Below are 15,570 nucleotides of genomic sequence, written 5' to 3'. Positions count from 1 at the left end.
TTCTTTGTCCGAGGTTTTATGGGGGGTTTTTGAGTTTTTTTTTCCCCTTGGCCCCGGCCGATGCCAAAAAAACCGGCCCCGAGCTCATGGAGTTTTGGGCCCCCAAGGATTAAAACTTTTCCAGGTTTTTCAGGGCGTGGGAAAAGTTTTTGGGGCCCCCCGGAAAAGGCCCCTTTGGGGTTTTAAAAAATGCTTTTGATCTCATTTAAATCAAAAAATTTTTTTAAATGAAATTTGTTTAAAAAATTTTAAAAAAATTACCCCATTGACCCCCCAATTCTTTTGCCTTCCCCCCCTTTTTAAGACACCCTTTTCCTCCCCCCGGGGACCAACCCCCCTTTGGGAATTTTTGCCCAAAATTTAACAAAAAAACCAAAAAATTTCCTTTTAAAACACCTTTTTGGCAATAAAAAAAATTCAAAAGGTTTTTCTTAAAACCGGGAAAAGGGGAAACCTTGTTTAAAACCGGGAAAGGGAAACTTTTTTCAGGACCCAGGGGAATAATTTGTTTAAACCTGGGAAAGAGAACGGTTCTGGGACCTGGAAAGGGGAAGGGCATCCCAAGGACCAGGAAAAATTTTTCCCCTGGGGACCAGGAAAGGGGGGCGTGTTAAACCAGGGAAGGAACGGTTCAAACCAGGAAAGGGGAACGTTTTTTCCCTTTTAGGAAAAGAAAACCTTTTCGGGCCGGGAAAGGGGAAGGAAACGGTTCTAAGGGCCCTGGGAAAAGGAAGGACCGTGGCTTTTGGCCCCTTAAGGAAAGGGGGATTTGCCCTGGGACCAGGAAAGGAAGCGTTCTTTTTTGGGGCCTAAGGAAAAGGAGGGAGCTTTTTCCAAGGACCCTAAAAGGGAGGGAAAGGGTTTCTCCAAAGGACCTGGAAAAAAGGGGAAACTTTCTAAATTTAAGGAAAAAGGGAAAACCGGTGTTCTAAAAACCTGGAAAAAACGTTTTAAACAATAGGAAAAGAACGGTTAAACCAAAAGGAAAAAAGGGAGCTTTTGTTCTAAAAATTTTAAAGGGGGAACTTTTTCAAAGGCCCCTAAAAGAGAGGGCGTTTTGGCCTTGGAAAAAACTTTTTTTAAAAACCCTTAAAAAGGGAAAGCTTGTTCTAAACCTAAAAAGGGGCTTTTTCGGGGGACCAAAGGAAAGGAGGGAACCTTTCTAAACCTGGGAAAAGGGAATTTTCCCAAGGACCGGGAAAAGGGAAACGTGTTCTAAGGACCTAGGAAAGGAGAGGGGGCTTTCTGGACCTAGGAAAGGAACTTCCCTTTTAAGGACCTGGGAAAGGGGGGATTTTGTTTTTGGGCCTAAAAAGGGAGGGGTTTTTTAAAAGGACCTGGGAAAAGGAGGTCCCGGACCTAAAAGGGGGGACTTGTTCAAGGGGGCCTGGGAAAGGAGGGGCCGGCCCTTTGGGAAAAGGGGGGTTTGGTTCTAAGGACCTAGGAAAGGAGAGGAGCGTGTTCTAAGGACCTAGGAAAGGAGGGGAGCGTGTTCTAAGGACCTAGGAAAGGAGGGGAGCGTGTTCTAAGGACCTAGGAAAGGAGGGGAGCTTGTTCCCTGGGCCTTAGGAAAGGAAACCCTTTTAAGGGACCTAGGAAAGGGAGGGCGTGTTTTGGGTGGGGGGGGGTGTTTGGTTGGGGGGGGTGTTTAAGGGAACCCTTAGGAAAAATTTTAAAAGGACCTAGGAAAAGGGGGAAGCGGGCCTTCTAAGGAACCTAAAAAACTTTTGTTTAAGGACCTGGGAAAGGGGGGGACCCTTTTTCCCTTTGGGAAAGGGGGGAAAGCTTTAAAGGGCCAAAGGGAAACAACAACAAGAGCCCCTGGGTTGGGTTCTTCTAAGGAAAAATTTTTCCCAAAAGGGGTTTGGCCCATGGGGCCTGTTTTCCCGCCGGGTTCCCCGGGGTTTCCCCCCGGCCCCGGGTTTAACTGGGGCGCCCCAAAGGCCGTTGCGATGGAGGTTTTGGGTTTTTTGGGGAGGGCCAGTGTTCGGGACCTTTGGGGGTTGGGGGTCCCAACCCAAAAAGCGGGGTTTGGCCTCCCGTAAGGGGGGTCTTGCCTAAAGAGGCCCCTTGCCCAAAAGGGGCCCCCTAACAAAGGGCGGCGGCCTAGGGAAGGCGGGGAAAAGGAAAAGGGTAAGCGTGGTCCAAGGGGGGGGCCCCCTTGACCCCTTGGGCCAGAAAGGGGTTTTCCCGACCTAAAATCCCGGGGGGACCCGGCGGAGTCCGACCGGTAAAAGGGAGGGTGTTTGGGACCTGGAACAGGACCTGGGGGTTTTCGGGCCCTAAAAGGGGGGTTTAGTTCTAACCTGGGAAAACCCCCTCCCCCTGTGGGCCCGGAAGGAGGAGTTTCCTTTTTCTGGTATGGGGGCGGCAGGAAATGGCTTTCCGGGAACTGGGTTGTGCTGCGGTCAGGTTCCAACCGCAAAAAACCCCCTGGGCCTTGGTGTTAAAACCCATTTCCCCTGTTGGGTGGTTTTAATATCCCGGGGGGTTTACACCCGGGTTAGGGGGGGTTTATAAAAAATTGTGGGGGAACCTTCCCTTTTAAAAAGCTAAAAATTTGGGGTGCCCAAAAAATTTAAAAATTCCCCCTTAGGTGAACATATCACAAATATTAACACTTTTATTATTTTTCGCCTAAAAAACCCCCTTTAATTTTAAGTATTCTGGGTAACATTTTGTGGGGATCCTTTTCCCTAAAGTGGGGGCAAATGTTTTCCCGGGTTTTTCCTCTTTTCCCCCTAAAAACCCCCCCCATTTCCTAAAACCCAGGGATAAAACAGGGAACTTTTATTTAACAATTTTAATTTTGGGTAAACCGGGGTGGTGGGTTGATTTGTTTAGCCCTTTTAAATTATGCAGTTTTGTTTTAAATTTAAACCCCAGGAAAAGACCATAATTGGGGGGAAAAAACGTGATGGAATGGGAAAATAAATTTTTTATTAACAAAAAAAACCATAAATAATTTTTGTTTAAAAATCCCCTTTTAAACCAAATAAAGGGTCAGGGAGTTTCCTTTTCTAAAGGGAAAAAAATTGGTAAAGGCAGGTTTTAATGGATTTACTAAAAACGCTTAAAATCCTAAAACGGAGAAAAACCAGGAACCCATTTAAAAAGGGGGGGCGGGGGATAAAGAAAAACCAGGCCCCCACCCCCAACAAGGGGGGTTTGAAAATTAAAACCTCCGGGGGGAAAAAAGGGAATTAGGGGGACCCAAACGTTGTTGTGGGTTTTTTCATTAAAAAAAAAGAGAAAAAACACCCTGTGTTTTCCCTTCCAAAAAAAAAGGCCGGGGATCTTATTCAAAGGCCGGCTCCTTCAGGGGCATTGGATCGGGGGGGTACGAGCCCCCTGAGAGGACCTGCACCAAAAACCAAACCACAAACCACACACAACCAAAACCAAACCACACCCACCCCAACAACCCAACCAACCCCTTCCCAGCGGGGGGTTTGGCCCATCGTCTCGGTTTGTGGGTTTTTAATTAAAGGAACCCTTTTCCTAAGAAAATTTAGGATGGCTTGTTCTGCAGAACACCTGTTGGGCCAGGTTAAAGGGGGAAAACCACAACCACCACCCCAAAACCCACCCCAAAAAACCCCCAAAACCAAAAACACCAAACCCCACCAAACCCCATTTTGGTTGCCCAAACGTCCCCAATCTTGGTTTTAAAAAAGGCTTTTTGGTTTTAAGTTATTTTGGGTTTCAAAACCCCGTTCCAGGTGAAAGGGCCCACGGGGCCAAACGCCCCATCGGTTAAAATTCCACTTGGGGCAAATCTACTTGGGGGCCAAAGTTTCCATCTTGGTGTCTAAACGTCTCCATCTTGGTGTCTAAACGTCTCCATCTTGGTGTCTAAACGTCTCCATCTTGGTGTCTAAACGTCTCCATCTTGGTTTCTAAACGTCTCCATCTTGGTTTCTAAACGTCTCCATCTTGGTGTCTAAACGTCTCCATCTTCAATTCGCGTCTCCATCTAGGTGTCTAAACGTCTCCATCTTGGTTTCTAAACGTCTCCATCTTGGTGTCTAAACGTCTCCATCTTGGTTTCTAAACGTCTCCATCTCGGTGTCTAAACTTCTCCATCTCGGTGTCTAAACGTCTCCATCTTGGTGTCTAAACGTCTCCATCTTGGTTTCTAAACGTCTCCATCTTGGTGTCTAAACGTCTCCATCTTGGTGTCTAAACGTCTCCATCTTGGTGTCTAAACGTCTCCATCTTGGTGTCTAAACGTCTCCATCTTGGTGTCTAAACGTCTCCATCTCGGTGTCTAAACTTCTCCATCTCGGTTTCTAAACGTCTCCATCTTGGTTTCTAAACGTCTCCATCTTGGTGTCTAGCGTCTCCATCTTGGTCTAGTCTCCATCTTGGGTGTCCTAGCGTCTCCATCTTGGTTTCCTACTTCTCCATCTTGGTTTCTACGCGTCTCCATCTTGGTGTCGCGTCTCCCAGCTTGGTGTCTCGCGTCTCCATCTTGGTGTCTAAGCGTCCCTCCCATCTACAGGTGTCTAAACGTCTCCATCTTGGTTTCTAATCGTCTCCATCTTGGTTTCTAATCGTCTCCATCTTGGTTTCTAATCGTCTCCATCTTGGTTTCTAATCGTCTCCATCTTGGTGTCTAAACTTCTCCATCTCGGTGTCTAAACTTCTCCATCTCGGTTTCTAAACGTCTCCATCTAGGTGTCTAAACGTCTCCATCTCGGTGTCTAAACTTCTCCATCTCGGTTTCTAAACGTCTCCATCTTGGTTTCTCAGCGTCTCCCATCTTGGTGTCTAAGCGATCTCCATCTTACGGTCTCTAGCGTCTCCATCTTGGTGTCTAAACGTCTCCATCTTGGTTTCTAAACGTCTCCATCTTGGTTTCTAAACGTCTCCATCTTGGTGTCTAAACGTCTCCATCTTGGTGTCTAAACGTCTCCATCTTGGTGTCTAAACGTCTCCATCTTGGTGTCTAAACGTCTCCATCTTGGTTTCTAATCGTCTCCATCTTGGTTTCTAAACGTCTCCATCTCCATTCTAAACGTCTCTGACTCTACAGACCATGAAGTATAAATGATGACATCATGCTGTATAGAAGACTTGAAACTAGAGACTGAGACATGAACTCATGTTTACATGTTGCTGAAGGCCATCAAGAAGTCACTATATAGACTTCTATACAACCAGAGGAGCCCCCTGGTGGTCAGGAGATCTTTGTCTCTTCCTGTCTCCATTCACTAACTCTACTTTGAAGATAAACGCTTCAGTAAACTCGTCTCTTCCATCGTCATAGGTTACATTTGCATTCCTTTGAATAACAGATGAGGAGCTCCTCCTCCTCCTCTCCTCTCCTCTCCTCTCCTCCTCCTCCTCCTCCCACTTTGTTAATGTTGTTTGAATGTAAATCGTTATCATTTTTATGACGTCCTCTCACAGAGACGACTCCCTGACGGATTTCCAAAAACAAACATGAGCGTCTCACCTCACAGAGCCTTTGGGAACGGGGATGGTGGCACAGATGTTGATGGCAGCGCTGCAAAAACAATGACGTCGTCATCATCATCATCATCATCACCATCACCACCATGCCTAAGCACAACCTTCAAGCCCACTATGTAATTTTTCCCTTTTCGCGCCCCTTCAGTTTTGAGGTATTTAACGTTTACTTCAGTGTCGTAAATACCCGGTTACGATGGGCAACCTCGCATACACTTGTATTGAGTTGAGATCATGTATTTGTCCTGTATAATTATTATTTTTATTATTATTTATTATTTATGCGTGTCACGGGTTATAAGGTAGCGAGAAGTGACGCAAGTTTTTTTTTATTGGAAGCGGACTCGACGGCAATCGGCGACTGTTTCTATTTTGGATTTATGATGGGATCACTAAGCGAAGACTGCACAGGAACACTGAACTGGGCCCAGCACCGACGGACTAGGGTGATAGCATAGAGTGAGCGCGGCGCCTCCGCCCGTTTCCGCCTGATCGGTCAGCTGTTTGCCAGCTTTTGCAGGGGCGTGCGCTAGTCATTACTTTTGTTTTGAGGCCAAAGACTTTTGGGACTATCGGATCAGGGGATTATACTTCGTTTTGAGTGGGTTTGATTTTTTGTGTATGTATTTCATTTTGAGAGCTTCAGATACATTGGTTGATTTAATATAATAACATTTGGGTTTCCATATCGACATGTGTTTTCTGCGACCATTTGAGCAGAAATTAACACCAGGGTCCATCATCCTCAGCATGCTGGGTGCAGTGTGGGTGGCACTATGTGACATTCGTAATCAATGCGGAAAGCAGGTCCGAAGTCCATCCGCCCGGGCCCAGGCGCTCCCAGACTCCCTGGGCGGGTTGTTCCCCAGACCCCTGATGGCGGAGACGCAAATTGCCATATTAAAAGTCATTGTAGCGGCACAATTTTTTTCAAGCTATTATTTTAAGGTACAATTGTTACATAGTGTTGCTTTAAGCACTTCAGTATTGAACATTTCGGGGTACTTGATGTACTTCTACGACACAACCCCCCAGAGAGAAGTACTGTGCTGCAGTACTTCTCTCTGGGGGTTCTCAGATGAAGGTTGAACATAAAAAATAGATTGTAATGGATCTCGTTTTCGAAACATACCCGTTTCCAGTCATGATGCTAAGCTAAGCTAAGCTAACTGGCTGCTAGCTATGGTTCTAGATGTGGTTCTGGCTTTTGGTACTCCGGGACTGGTCTCTGGGACCCTGGGACTGGACTCTGGGTCTCTGGGACCGGACCCTGGGACCGGACTCTGGGACTCTGGGACTGGACTCTGGGACTGGACTCTGGGACCGGACTCTGGGACTGGACTCTGGGACTGGACTCTGGGACTGGACTCTGGGACTGGACTCTGGGACTCTGGGACTGGACTCTGGGACCGGACTCTGGGACCGGACTCTGGGACCGGACTCTGGGACTGGACTCTGGGACTGGACTCTGGGACCGGACTCTGGGGCAGACTCTAGAGACTGAACTCTAGAGACCCGGACTCTGAGACCCTAGGGCAGACTCTGGGAGCTGGGCTCTGAGACTCTGAGACTGCGACTGGGAACTCTGAGACTCACAAGACTGGAACTCTGGGAACTCTGGGGCAGACTCTGAGACTCTGGGGCAGACTCTGGGGCAACTCGGGGCAGACTCAGAACTCAGAGACAGACCAGACTGAACTCTGGGGCTGACAGGGCAGACTCTAGGGGCGAACTCTAGACCCTAGAACTGGGCTAAACTCTAGGGCAGACTCTGGGAACCCGAACTCGGACAGACTCTGGGACCGGACTCTGGGACCCTGGGACTACAGACTCTGGGGCAGACTCTGGACTCTGGGACCGGACTCTGGGACCCTGGGACTGGACTCTGGGACTGGACTCTGGGACTCTGGGACCGGACTCTGGGACCCTGGGACCGGACTCTGGGACCGGACTCTGGGACCGGACTCTGGGACCGGACTCTGGGACTGGACTCTGGGACTGGACTCTGGGACCGGACTCTGGGACTGGACTCTGGGACTGGACTCTGGGACCGGACTCTGGGACCGGACTCTGGGACTCTGGGACTGCTTTGAACCCTAGATGTAGTGAGTGGTTCTCCACCCTCTGGTCCTCTTATTAGTTGTTCACTCTTCTTTGTCTCTCCATGACTCATCTCAGGACCACCAGGTGGATCTGGTGACCCCCTGGAGGGACCCGACCCGAGGTGTGGACCCCCTAGACTGGACTAACAGTAACATGGTAGACCACGATGTTGTGCTAGTACTTGTTGACGCTTTTTTATAACAACAAACCTCTTTGGTGGCAGATCACAGCGAAGCTTCAGGTACATCAGCAGCCTGCAGAGCAACAACAACAACAACAACAACACGCTTTACAACACCTTCTAATGTCCCTCATTTAGTTCAGGAACAAGTCTTCATACAAAGTCCCTATGAATAAATACATATATATATATGTATACAGTAATACTCTGGGACTAGGACTCTAGGACCCTGGGACTAGGAGTCTGGGACTAGGACTCTGGGACTAGGACCCTGGGACTAGGACTCTAGGACTCGGAGTCTAGGACTCTGGGACTAGGAGTCTAGGACTCTGGGACTAGGACTCTAGGACTCTAGGACTCTGGGACTAGGACTCTGGGACTAGGAGTCTAGGACTCTGGGACTAGGACTCTAGGACTAGGACTCTAGGACTCTAGGACTCTGGGACTAGGACTCTGGGACTAGGAGTCTAGGACTAGGAGTCTAGGACTCTGGGACTAGGACTCTAGGACCCTGGGACTAGGACTCTGGGACTAGGACCCTGGGACTAGGACTCTAGGACTCGGAGTCTAGGACTCTGGGACTAGGAGTCTAGGACTCTAGGACCCTGGGACTAGGACTCTAGGACTAGGAGTCTAGGACTAGGAGTCTAGGACTCTGGGACTAGGAGTCTAGGACTCTGGGACTAGGAGTCTAGGACTCTGGGACTGTACCTGCCCCCGCTGTCCCTCTCGATGGTTGGGAAGAGGCGGAAGGGGGGCGCTGAGGGCAGCTCGTCACTCAGCTGGTACTGCATCACCGTTTGCTGCAGGGAGCAGAAGGAGTCGAGTCTCAGATGTCTGAGTGTCCTTGAACTCACCAACAAGAAGAGTTTTCATAGGCTGACAAACAAGCTTTGAATTTATCCAAATACGTATATTTAACATCTGAAACCTGAACCTGGTGGACTGAGAGGTCCGTGAGCCGGTGACGCTCCGCTAGGCTCTGTGTGTGTCTGCAGGCTGACAAAGCGTCCCACACTGAAGCTGGGGCCTGTGGGCACTGCGGAGAGACTCCCCAAGCAAGCATTCCCACTGGAAAGCTGGGGCCTGTGAGCACTTCCACGACTCCCCAAACGTCCCACTGAAGCTGGGGCCTGTGAACGCACCACGGAGAGACTCCCCACTTTCCACGGAGAGTAGGCACCGCGGAGAGACTCCCCAGAGCCCAAGCGTCCCACTGAAGCTGCAGGCCTGTGAGCGCACCAGACTCCCCCAAACCCAGCAAGCTGGGGCCTGTGAACGCACCACGGAGAGACTCCCCACTGAAGCCCAGGGCCTGTGGAAGCAAACGTCCCACTGGAAGCTGGGGCCTGTAGGCGCTACGGAGGACTCCCACAAGCCAAGCGTCCCTGAAGCTGGGGCCTGGGCACCAGGAGACTCCCCCAAACCCAGCTTCAGGGCCTGTGGTCCCTGAAGCTGGGGCCTGTGAGCACTGCGGAGGGCTCCCAAGCCCAAGCGTCCCACGAAGCTGGGCAGCCTGTGGGCACCACGGAGACTCCCCAAACCCAAACGTCCCACTGAAGCTGGGGCCTGTGAACGCACCACGGAGAGACTCCCCAAACCCAAACGTCCCACTGAAGCTGGGGCCTGGTACCTGCAGGCTCCCCAAACCGGCATCCCTGAAGCTGAACTCGACGCACTGAGGAGACTCCCCAAACCCAAACGTCCCACTGAAGCTGGGGCCTGTGAACGCACCACGGAGAGACTCCCCAAACCCAAACGTCCCACTGAAGCTGGGGCCTGTGAACGCACCACGGAGACTCCCACTGAAGCTGGGGCCTGTGCCTGGAGACTCCCAAACCCAAACTGAAACTGGGGCCTGTAGACGCCGTCCACTGAAGCTGGGAGCCTGTGAGCTCCCAAACCCCAGCGTCCCACTGAAGCTGAGACCTGTGGGCCGCGGAGAGACTCCCCAACCGTCCCACACTGAAGCTGGGGCCTGAGCACCACGGAGACTCCCAAACTGACGTCCCACTGAGCTGGGGCCTGTGAGCTGCAGACTCCCCAAACGTCCCTGAAGCTGGGGAGGCTCCTCACTTGACATGAAGGATTTGGCCGTCAAACTGTCTCCCCTCCTGTCTCCCTCCCTGTCTCCCTGTCTCCCTGTCTCCTATTTCCTCTGTCTCTCTCCTCCTGTCTCCTCCTCCATCTCCTCTCCTGCCTCTCCCTCCCTGTTTCCTCCCCCTCTCCTGTCTCTCTCCATGTCTCCTCTCCTGTCTCCTCCTGTCTCCCCTCTGTCTCCCTCTGTCTCTCCTCCTGTCTCCCTCCCTGTCTCCTCCCTGCTCTCTCCTCCTGTCTCCCTCCTGTCTTCGCCTGTCTCCTGCCTGTCTCCTCTGTCTCTCCTCCTGTCTCCCTCCTGTCTCCTCCTGTCTCCCTGTCTCTCACATCTCCCCTCCTGTCTCCTCCTGTCTCTCCTCCTGTCTCCTCCTGTCTCCTCCTGTCTCCTCCCTGTCTCTCCTCCTGTCTCTCCTCTGTCTCCTCCTCCTCCTGTCTCCCCTCCTGTCTCCTCCTGTCTCTCATCGATTGTCTCCTCCCTGTCTCCCTCCCTGTCTCTCCTCCTGTCTCCCTCCCTGTCTCCCCTCCTGTCTCCCCTCCCTGTCTCCCCTCCTGTCTCCCCTCCTGTCTCTCCTCCTGTCTCTCCTCCTCCCTGTCTCCCTCCCTGTCCCCTCCCTCCCTGTCCCCTCCCTGTCCCCTGTCTCCCTGTCCCCTCCCTCCCTGTCTCCCTCCTGTCTCTCCTCCTGTCTCTCCTCCTGTCTCCCTCCCTGTCTCTCCTCCTGTCTCCCTGCCTGTGTCCCCTCCCTGTCTCCCCTCCTGTCTCTCCTCCTGTCTCCCCTCCTGTCTCCTGCCTCATCTCCCTCCTGTCTCTATCTCTCCTGTCTCCCTGTCTCCTCCTGTCTCCCTTCCTCTGTCTCTCTCCTCCTGTCTCTCCTCCTGTCGCACCTCCTGTCTCCTGTCTCTCCTCCTGTCTCCTGCCTGTCTCCTCCTGTCTCCTCCTGTCTCCCTCCTGTCTCCTCCCCGTCTCCCTCCTGTCTCCCTCCTGTCTCCCTCCTGTCTCCTCCTGTCCCCTCCTGTCTCTCCTCCTGTCTCCTGCTGTCTCCTCCACCAATCTCCTCTGTCTCCCTCCTCCTGTCACTCCCTGTCTCCCTCAATCTCTCCTCCTGTCTCTCATCCCATACCCTCCTGTCTCCATCCTGTCCTCTCCTCCTGTCTCCCTGCCTGTCTCCCCTCCTGTCTCTCCTCCTGTCTCTCCTCCTGTCTCCCTCCTGTCTCCCTCCCTGTCCCTACTGTCTCCTCCTCTCCTCCCTGTCTCCCTCCTGTCTCCTGTCTCCTCCTGTCTCCTGTCTCCTGTTTCCTCTGTCTCCTCCTGTCTCCCTCCCTGTCTCCCCTCCTGTCTCTCCTCTGTCTCCTGCCCTCATCTCCCTGTTTCCTCCCTGTCTCCCTCCCTGTCTCCCTCCTGTCTCCCTGTCTCCCTCCCTGTCTCTCCTCCTGTCTCCCTCCCTGTCTCCCCTCCTGTCTCCCTGCCTGTCTCCCTCCCTGTCTCCCTCCCTGTCTCTCCTCCTGTCTCCCCTCCTGTCTCCCTGCCTGTCTCCCTCCCTGTCTCTCCTCCTGTCTCCCTGCCTGTCTCCCTCCCTGTCTCTCCTCCTGTCTCCCCTCCTGTCTCCCTGCCTGTCTCCCTCCCTGTCTCTCCTCCTGTCTCCCCTCCTGTCTCCCTGCCTGTCTCCCTCCCTGTCTCTCCTCCTGTCTCCCTGCCTGTCTCCCTCCCTGTCTCCCTCCCTGTCTCCCCTCCTGTCTCTCCTCCTGTCTCTCCTCCTGTCTCCCTCCCTGTCTCTCCTCCTGTCTCCTGCCTGTCTCCTCCCTGTCTCTCCTCCTGCTTCCTCCTGTCTCCTCCTGTCTCCCTCCCTGTCTCCCCTCCTGTGTCTCCCCTCCTGTCTCTCCTCCTGTCTCCCCTCCCTGTCTCACCTCCTGTCTCCCCTCCCTGTCTCCCTCTGTCTATCCACCATCTCCTCCCTGTCTCCCTCCTGTCTCCTGCCTATCTCCCCTCCTGTCTCTCCTCTGTCTCCTCCTGTCTCCTGTCTCCTCCTGTCTCCCTGTCTCCCTGTTTCCCTCCCTGTCTCCCCTCCTGTCTCCCTGTTTCCCTCCCTGTCTCCCTGTCTCCCTCCCTGTCTCCCTCCTGTCTCCCTGTCTCCTGCCTGTCTCCTCTGTCTCCTCCTCCTCCCCTGTCTCCTCCTGTCTCATCTCCTGTCTCCCTCCTCTCCTCCTGTCCTCCCTCCTGTCTCCCCTCTGTCTCCTCCTGCTCTCCTCCTGTCTCCTCCTGTCTCCTCCTGTCTCTCCCACTCCTGTCTCTCCTCCTGTCTCCTCCTGTGTCTCCCTCCTGTCTCCCTGCCTCGTCTCCTCCCTGTCTCCCCGGTTCCTGTCTCCCTCCCTGTCTCCCTGTCTCTCCTCCTGTCTCCCTGTCTCCCTGTTTCCCTCCCTGTCTCTCCTCCTGTCTCCCTCCCTGTCTCCCCTCCTGTCTCCCTGCCTGTCTCCCTCCCTGTCTCTCCTCCTGTCTCCCCTCCTGTCTCCCTGTCTCCCCTCCCTGTCTCTCCTGTCTCCTGTCTCCCTGTCTCCTCCTGTCTCCTCCTGTCTCCCTCCCCTCCTGCTCTCCTCCTGTCTCCTCCTGCTCCCTGCCTGTCTCCCTCCCTGTCTCTCCTCCTGTCTCTCCTCCTGTCTCCCCTCCTGTCTCCCTCCCTGTCTCCCTCCCTGTCTCTCCTCCTGTCTCCCTGCCTGTCTCCCTCCCTGTCTCTCCTCCTGTCTCTCCTCCTGTCTCCCTGCCTGTCTCCCTGTCTCTCCCTGTCTCTGCCTGTCTCCCTGTCTGTCTCCCTGCCTGTCTCCCTGCCTGTCTCCTGCCTGTCTCTCTGTCTCCCTGTCTCTCCCTGTCTCTCCTCCTGTCTCCCCTCCTGTCTCTCCTCCTGTCTCTCCTCCTGTCTCCCCTCCTGTCTCCCCTCCTGTCTCTCCTCCTGTCTCCCCTACCTGTCTCACCTCCTGTCTCCCCTCCCTGTCTCCTCCTGTCTCCCCCTCCCTGTCTCCTCCTCCGTCTCTCTCCCTCCCTGCCCCTCCTCCTCTCCTCCTCCTGTGCTCCTCCCTGTCTCTCCTGGCCTGTCTCCTCCCCTGTCTCCTGTCCTCCCTGTCTCTCCCTCCCCGTCTCCCTCCCCGTCTCCTGCCTGTCTCTCCTCCTGTCTCCTCCCTGTCTCCCCTGTGCTCCTCCCTCCTGTCTCCTGTCTCCCTGTTTCTCCCTCCCTGTCTCCCCTCCTGTCTCCCTCCCTGTCTCCCTGTCTCCCTCCCTGTCTCCCTCCTGTCTCCCTGTCTCCCTCCCTGTCTGTCTCTCTCTGCCTGTCTCCTCCCTGTCTCTCCCTCCCTGTCTCCTCCCTGTCTCCTCCTCCTGTCTCCTCCTGTCTCCTCCTGTCTCCCCCTGTCTCCCTGCCTGTCTCCTCTCCTTCTGTCTCTCCTCCTGTCTCCCCTCCCTGTCTCCCTGCCCACCTGTCCCTGTCTCCTCCCTGTCTCCCTGTTTCTCCTCCTGTCTCCTCCTGTCTCCCCTCCTGTCTCCCTGCCTGTCTCCCTCCCTGTCTCTCCTCCTGTCTCCCTGCCTGTCTCCCTCCCTGTCTCTCCTCCCTGTCTCCCCTCCTGTCTCCCTGCCTGTCTCCCTCCCTGTCTCTCCTCCTGTCTCCCTCCCTGTCTCTCCTCCTGTCTCCCCTCCTGTCTCCCTGCCTGTCTCTCCTCCTGTCTCCCTGCCTGTCTCCCTCCCTGTCTCTCCTCCTGTCTCCCCTCCTGTCTCCCTGTCTCCCTGTCTCCCTCCCTGTCTCCCTGCCTGTCTCCCTGTCTCCCTCCCTGTCTCTCCTCCTGTCTCCTGTCTCCTGTCTCCTCTCCTGTCCTCCCTGTCCCTCCTGTCTCCCCTCCTGTCTCCCTGCCTGTCTCCTCCTGTCTCCTCCCTGTCTCCTCCCTGTCTCCCTCCTGTCTCCCCTGTCGTCTCCTCCTGTCTCCCTCCTGTCTCCTGCCCTGTCTCCTCCCTGTCTCCCCCTGCCTGTCTCCTTCCTGTCTCCCTCCTGTCTCCTCCCTGTCTCCCCCCTCCGTCTCCCTCCTGTCTCCCCTGCCTGTCTCCTCCCTGTCTCCTCCTGTCTCTCCTCCTGTCTCTCCTCCTGTCTCCCCTCCTGTCTCCCCTCCTGTCTCTCCTCCTGTCTCCCTCCCTGTCTCCCTCCCTGTCTCCTCCCGTCTCCTCCCGTCTCCTCCTTGTCTCCTCCCGTCTCCTCCCTGTCTCCTCTCCTGTCTCCCCTCCTGTGTCTCCCTGCCTGTCTCCTCCCTGTCTCCCCCTCCTGTCTCTCCCCTCCTGTCTCCTCCTGTCTCCTCCCTGTGTCTCTCCTCCTGTCTCCCTCCTGTCTCTCCTCCTGTCTCCTCCCTGTCCCTGCTCCCCTCCCTGTCTCCTGTCTGTCTGTTTCCCCTCCTGTCACTCCTCCTGTCTCCTCCTGTCTCCTCCTGTCTCCTCCCTGTCTGCCTGTCCTCCTCCTGTCTCCTCCTGTCTCCCTGCCTGTCTCCTCCCTGTCTCCTCCCCTGTCCTCCTCCCTGTCTCCCTGTCTCTGTCTCCTCCTGTCTCCCCTCCTGTCTCCCTGCTCCCGTCTCCCTGTCTCCTCCCTGTCTCCCTCCTGTCCCCTGTCTCTCCTCCCTGTCTCCTCCAAGCTTGTCTCCCTCCTGCTCCTCCTGTCTCTCCCTGTCTCTCCTCCTGTCTCCCCTCCTGTCTCCCTCCCTGTCTCCCTCCCTGTCTCCCTGCCTGTCTCCCCTCCTGTCTCCTCCTCCTGTCTCCCCTCCCTGGTGTCTCCTCAGGTCTCCTCCTGGCTGGGACAGAGCCTGAGGACCCGGTTGCTGTGGAACTCGTCCAGCTGGACGTTCTGGTGGAACCGCATCACAACACGGGATCACGAATCAGAATCCTGGAGAGGAGGCGGAGCAGAGGGAGGCACAGCAACAGGATAAAATACAATAATACATACAAACGACAGGACAAAAACATGTAAACAGGATATAAACATGTAAACAACACAACAATACACATGTAAATGACATAAACATGTGTGTCTGTGTGTGTGTGAATGTGTGTGTGTCTGTGTGTGTGTGTCTGTGTGTCTGTGTGTGTCTGTCTGTGTGTCTGTGTGTGTGTCTGTGTCTGTGTGTGTGTGTGTGTCTGTGTGTGTGTGTGTGTGTGTGTCTGTGTGTGTACCTGTGTGTGTGTGTCCCTGTGTGTGTGTGTCTGTGTGTGTGTGTGTGTGTCTCTGTGTCTGTGTGTGTGTGTGTCTGTGTGTGTCTCTGTGTGTCTGTGTGTGTGTGTGTGTGTGTGTGTCTCTGTGTGTGTGTGTCTGTGTGTGTGTGTGTGTGTGTGTGTGTGTGTGTGTGTGTGTGTGTGTGTGTGTGTGTGTGTGTGTGTACCTCTCTTGGTCTTCCCGATGCTGAACTCCTCATTCAGGCCGATCCTCATCTCTGTGGAGACATCATGAGTGTGTGTGTGTGTGTGTATGTGTGTGTGTGTGTGTCATGTTTGTGTACTTGTGAGGACGTTGTGCGGTACTGACCCGAGCAGCTCGGCATGAAGCACTCCTCCTGATCTCCTCTCCTGTCTCCTCCTGTCTCCTCCTGTCTCCACTGCCTGCAGCACACATAATACACATTCACACACACCCTTAGACACTTAGACGCCTCGCCTCCTCAGACTATTGCTGGAGCCGATGACGACCGACAGCCTCTCCACC

General features: G+C 54.1%; 1 protein-coding gene and 1 long non-coding RNA gene across 2 annotated transcripts in view; one reads left to right on the top strand and one right to left on the bottom strand.

Moving 5' to 3' along the window:
* The first annotated feature begins 3,809 nt into the window (after positions 1-3,809).
* On the top strand, positions 3,810-4,746 carry LOC130191332 (uncharacterized). The gene is made up of 3 exons (XR_008831175.1): positions 3,810-3,939; positions 3,981-4,332; positions 4,505-4,746. It is a non-coding gene; the product is annotated as an uncharacterized LOC130191332 (long non-coding RNA).
* A 396-nt stretch (positions 4,747-5,142) lies between these two features.
* ap4m1 (adaptor related protein complex 4 subunit mu 1) overlaps positions 5,143-15,570 on the bottom strand; it is a 45,269-nt gene continuing 34,841 nt past the window's right edge. Inside the window, 5 exon segments of the mRNA XM_056410989.1 lie at positions 5,143-5,512; positions 7,788-7,832; positions 8,471-8,564; positions 14,655-14,763; positions 15,255-15,301. Of these exon segments, the coding sequence (XP_056266964.1) occupies positions 5,458-5,512; positions 7,788-7,832; positions 8,471-8,564; positions 14,655-14,763; positions 15,255-15,301 (350 nt within the window). The 3' untranslated portion in view covers positions 5,143-5,457.

This window comes from Pseudoliparis swirei, chromosome 3, assembly GCF_029220125.1.
Source record: "Pseudoliparis swirei isolate HS2019 ecotype Mariana Trench chromosome 3, NWPU_hadal_v1, whole genome shotgun sequence".
NCBI classification, from domain to species: domain Eukaryota; kingdom Metazoa; phylum Chordata; class Actinopteri; order Perciformes; family Liparidae; genus Pseudoliparis; species Pseudoliparis swirei.
Note: the sequence above shows the minus strand (reverse complement) of the source record. Positions and strands in the feature narration are given on the sequence as shown.